A 5728-nucleotide genomic window follows, 5' to 3' on the forward strand; every position below is an offset into this window, starting at 1 on the left:
CACACAACAACACACGAGGGATACTTCCTGATACGTCACACACAAGCCCCGCCTCCTTCTATGGATTCACTGCTTGGACATGCGCGCCTCTCTCTCTCTCTCACTCTCACCCTCTCTCCTCCATCTCTCTCCCTCTCTCCCCTTCTGTTTCCCTCTCTCCCTCAGTCTCCCCTTCTCTCTCTGTCTCTCTCCGTCTCTCTCTCTCGCTCTCCCTCCCTTCATCTCTTTATATACAGTATATAAAAGACACACCTGAAAAGAGGAGACATGAACTGACACGTTATCTGCTTAATTATTTGTGACTCAGCAACACTAAAATATGTCTCCTGAGACTGAAAACTGAAAAGTGAAATATTAAACTTTATGATAGTTGTTTGAGGGCTTCGTATAACTTCTCTCCTGCAAAAGATAATAATTACTAAGTAAAGTGATGTGAAGTGCTCTCTGAAGCCAGAATGTCTAAAAAGAAAGCATAGAAGTGTCGTTAGATAGACTGTTTTTGAACGTCACGTCATTTGGAACAAGGTTCTAATTATTTTTGCATTTTTCGCCTGATGGAACTTGGACTACCTTCATTTGGAAATTTAGCAAAGTAAGGTTCTACCGAGACTTGAACTCGGATCGCTGGATTCAAAGTCCAAAGTGCTAACCATTACACCATAGAACCGAACGGGAATATTTGAAACCCCATTCAATATATAACTGTGATGAATCCTTTATCATGAAGTCATGGAAACAAACTGGTTGACGGAGTTATCCTGGTCAGGAAACACAACTCATTTTGTAGCAAAGATATGATTTCGAAAAATAGACCGTGCCAATTAGAGCCAAAAGAGGCAAAATGGTACACAAATCCTGCAAATGGTGGGCGCCGGCAGATCTCGCGAACGTTCTATGTTTACTGGTGCAAGATCCCGCAAGAGTGTGTTGCTGGGACAGAGAGAGAAAGGTCGATAATAAAGTAGATTTTCTTCTCAGTTGTCTCTCTGAAAAAAAGCCATTTTAGTATGAAAATCTTGGGAATTGGGTGTAGCTGCTTGTTTGGGTCCAATATTTAGTTCAGTGACCACGGGGCTCCATCTGCTCCTAAAAAGGTGGCCACCTACAGGAAGTAAAGATTGCATGTCTTTCTTCTTTTTGTCTTGGGTTGTAGTTTGTCATGCATGTTTTTTATAAGCACAAAATATGCAACCGATCTGCGCATAATGTATCTCTCGGCGATGTAGATTTTACAAAAAGTAAGGTCCTACCGAGACTTGAACTCGGATCGCAGGATTCAGAGTCCTGAGTGCTAACCATTACACCATAGAACCTTCCATAATTTGTACCGTTTTGAAGTATTTGTGTCATAAAGAAACCTTCTATCATTAAGTTACTGTTAAAAAAACAATTTACCAGTGAACTCCACGACTGGTCACTGTCGAACTATTACGATTATTTACATAGTTGGGAACGATGCAAAAAGGGAACGCATGTCTGTCTGTCTGTCTGTCTGTCTGTAATCTCTCAAGACAGATACAGCTTTTTTTTTTAACTCCCAGATTGGTCTGTCTCTGTCTGTGTCCCTTTTGTACTCATGGTGATCTCTGTATCTGTCTGTCTGCCTTGTCCCTTTTATGCCCATATATGGAGATCCCTGATGTTCTCAGTATATGGCCATATATAGGTATGCCCATATATAGGCATACCTAAGAAAAGGTACCTTTTCTTTTACAGACATGTATTAAATGCCGTGATAACTGAATAAATAAGCATAAATACAGTATACATTAATTATTTTCTCAAACAGAACAAAAACATACAAAACCATACAAACAAATACAATGGCCACTGCGGCAGCTATGTTTACCTCATTGGCCGCATCAAATATGGGGGAAACAATCTTGAACTCTTCTTCTTAAACTTAAACAGCATCCACAACACGATATCCTCTGATTGTTGCATGTTCTAGTGTGCTCTGTACAGAATGACTGCCTCTGCTCTGGTAATTAACTATGATCTAAGTCACCCTTGCTGAGTGAGTGATTGATTGATTGATTGACTGATCTGATTCAGCTGCCAGAGGTCAGTGTGACCCTAGTCAGCACCAGGAAACATAAAGCAACTCAATACACAAAAACAAAGAGAACAATCTAAAACATGAATTGACCAAAACAAAAACATTAATATCTTCTTAACTTATTTATAATAAAATGAACTTTTAATCATGACGGCAGCTACGCTTGTGCAGTGGTAAACATCTGAGGAGAATGTGTGTCTGAAGAGTGCAAACTGTGACTGTGGAAAGTATACCGACTATAAAAGACCAAAGGCTCGACTGGTTGTCTAAACCTGAGCAAGACCCGCAGCAATGGTGTCCAAGCAGGACTTAAACCGACCTGTTCAACCCAAGTGGTTCACAAGGACAAGGTGACGGGGTACTAGATGGTGGAAAAGAATCAGTGAGAGGGTCTCTGTAGCCACCGGAGTATCTGGGTTGTAAGGCCAGAGATACCCTGGGAGGGCTCTGCGATCGCCGGAGTATCTGAGTTGTAAGGAAAGATACCCTGGCCAGTACATGGTAAGCTCCTGCTGAGAGGTTTGAGGATCAGCTGGGGGTCATCGTGGGACATAATCATAAACATGCTTACTACAGCATGGAGAGAATGTACTACTTCGTAGTAATCGAAAAACCCTTCTGGTGATTATCAGGCGGCTGACGGCCTTCAGTCAGAGGAAGACGTTATTAAAGCAATGTACTAATGAACACCATTCAGTAGGTTTGATGACAGTAGATGATACACTTCTATTTCTATTTTCACTTCAAACTGCTTTATTCATATTAGTCAGTCAGACAGACAGACAGACAGACAGACAGACAGACAGATGACAGCCTCAGTGATGATTTTACCAAATGATGGTAATTAATAGTTGAGTGTTTTAATCCTTTGGGGTGGGGTGGGGCTGTCATGGATGGAGTTTGACTGGCAGCTTTATTATCCTTTCTTCCTGTCAAGATGGGAAGTTGAGCAGGAAGTAAATGAGTTGTGACAGGAGCTGATGGGATGACAGACAGCCTGTCTCTGCCTTCTCCTTCTATCTCTACCTTCTTCTCTTGTTCACTCCCTCCCCCCTCCTCCATCCATCCTTCATCCCTCCATCTCTCCAAGGAAACCACCAGTAGAAGACTGTGGTTGTACTGGTCGAGTAGAGGAGTAGAAGAGTAGAGGAGAGTAGAGGAGTGACCAACAGTAGAAGACTGTGGTTGTACTGGTCAGCTCCCAGTGACCGCCAGTAGAAGACAAAGTAACAGTACCCTCATCTTCTCTTTTATTGACAAGGGCAGGATGTTCACAGATTCCAAGAAGGCCATGCATGGCCCCTTCATTTTGGCCTCATGCCCCTCAAAAGTGATATGTCCTGTTGTTTTTTATTTCTCTCTCTCTCTCTCTCTCTCTCTCTCTCTCTCTCTCTCTCTCTCTCTCTCTCTCTCTCTTCCCCTTGCCCCCTTTCTTCTTCCCTTTCTCTTTTATGGAAATAACAAAACAATGGAGCTTGCATAAAAACAAATTTCTCCCACTATTTCACACCTGTAAACATGTTATGTGACAATAACGTTGATTCTGATAATAGCATCATTATACTATAATAGCAACATTCGCTGAAAATATCTGAGCATTTGGGAAAACAGTCGATCTACAAGCACACAACGCGTTGCAACGCGATGCGTTGTGAGCTTGTAGATCTGCTATTTTCGGTGAAGAGATCTAAATGGAGGGGGCCAAGTACAGAGCCCTGGGGGACCATAGTCAATAAAGTTTTAACTAATTAACCGTTTTCTCCTCTCCTCTTTCCTATCAATACGTCTTTTAGACACTAGTGAATTCGTATTGTGTGTGCATGTGTGCACAATTTAACAACATCTGTACTAATACATTATTTTGTGAAATAGACAGCTTTATTTATTTATGTATTTATCTCACTCATTGAACATTGATAATGGAACTCGTCTTCTCCTCTTTAGCTCCTCTGCACTCTAGTAGAGGAGGTTCGTCTGTCCAGCAGTCGGCCCTCTAGACTCTCAAACACAGAGTGAGGCTCCTGGTCAGCATTCACAGACACTGCATCTACATACAGAGACTACACGCACGCACACACGCACACACACACAAATACATACACACAAATTAGTTCTGCAGGCATCTATTATTATATTATATAGACTGTCCTATGGGAAGTTTCTGCTCCACCATATTTGTCTCACTACTAAAATACAGTAAATATCACAAGCAAGGTACTGCATCATTACTTTCATGAGATACCGGAAAAAAAGAGAAGAAGATAAAAAGAAATACTTGGTTGACAAAGCTGATAAACACAGCTTCAGGCTGACAACTGACTTTACCGTCAACAAGTAATTAATGTAATTTGTACAATTTGTGTAAGAACTCGTATAGGCCTACATACTATTCCCACTATTTCCCGACTGTGTCACCCGGTCTGGTCCTGTGTAGTTTTAGTTTTTGCCACTAGATGCCCCTTTTCCCCTATCCGTTGGTCTCTCATGCCAGTGGTTCTCAAACATTTTCATGTCAAGGACCTCCAAGTGAATATCGTCACTGTCAGGCTCCTCTTATTTCCATATTTTAACTTTGTGTGTTTTATCGTAAATTAACGCCTTACCTGATCATACATACTACAGTGTCACACAAAATCATCAAAAGTAGCAGATCTACAAGCTCTCAACGCTGCATGTAACACACACACACAGAGAAAATTATATGTGTACTGTAAGTTTGTGGGTGTATGTTACCTTCAGTGGAGCAGTGTTTGTCCAGTAGTCTGTCAGTCTGTCTCTGACCACTTCATGTGTGTCTTTAGGGCTGGTCTGGAGTCTGTCCTGAACCTCTGGAGGAGCTGGATGATACACAGAGTGGTATCTGACGAAGGCAAGGGCTAGTTTAGCTTAGATTAGATTTGTTTAGTTGCATTTATTCTAATCTAGGTTTGAATTAGTGTAGTCTAGTTTAGATACGTTTACATTAGTTTACTTTTAGCTTAGTTTAGTTTAAGAAAGTTGAATTTGACGGTGTAGTATAGGGGAGACACAGGAGAGATTACTTTAATGGGATGTGACAGACAGACGGACAGACAGACAGACAGACAGACAGACACACACACAGACAGACCTCGCTCCACTGACTGGGTCTGTCGTTCTCAGGGTCAGCCTCTCCATGGCAACATCATCTGTCATCTCGAGGAAGAAAACTCTACAGAGGATATAATAAATGTACAGCATGTCACAATATAGTCACTACTTCTTGTCCAGTCCAAGCCATCTGGCACCAGTACAGCTGTCTGATATCGGCCATTAGAGTTTAGACCAACAGTCAGCATTAGCCTATATCTGCCATGCCATACTGATGATGTGATGCGAGAGTGTGGTCTAGCCAACCAACTCTGGACTCCTGAATCTCTGCCCTCCACACCCTCTTGTCTAGCATCAGTGTCTTGAGCTCTGCCATAGACAGGGCCATGTACCATTTAATTGTGTGTGTGTGTGTGTGTGTGTGTGTGTGTGTGTGTGTGTGTGTGTGTGTGTGTGTGTGTGTGTGTGTGTGTGTGTGTGTGTGTGTGTGTGTGTGTGTGTGTGTGTGTGTGTGTGTGCGTGCGTGCGTGTGCGAGTGTGTGCGAGCATGCGTGTGTTTATTGTAATCAGCAAAATAATCCTGTATCTTTAATGACAACT

The 5728-nt window shown here is 42.1% G+C and overlaps 1 protein-coding gene across 1 annotated transcript in view; it reads right to left on the reverse strand.

Annotated features, from left to right (window-relative positions):
* Positions 1-3999: 3999 nt before the first annotated feature.
* ak8 (adenylate kinase 8) overlaps positions 4000-5728 on the reverse strand; it is a gene marked incomplete at both ends in the record, with an annotated part of 16602 nt that continues 14873 nt past the window's right edge. The window contains 3 exons of the mRNA XM_084055527.1: positions 4000-4119; positions 4793-4919; positions 5169-5249. Of these exons, the coding sequence (XP_083911653.1) occupies positions 4000-4119; positions 4793-4919; positions 5169-5249 (328 nt within the window). The remainder of the gene's footprint in view (positions 4120-4792; positions 4920-5168; positions 5250-5728) is intronic.

The sequence above is a fragment of the Gymnoscopelus microlampas genome, assembly GCF_963454915.1.
Source record: "Gymnoscopelus microlampas genome assembly, chromosome: 4".
Classification (NCBI taxonomy): Eukaryota; Metazoa; Chordata; class Actinopteri; order Myctophiformes; family Myctophidae; genus Gymnoscopelus; species Gymnoscopelus microlampas.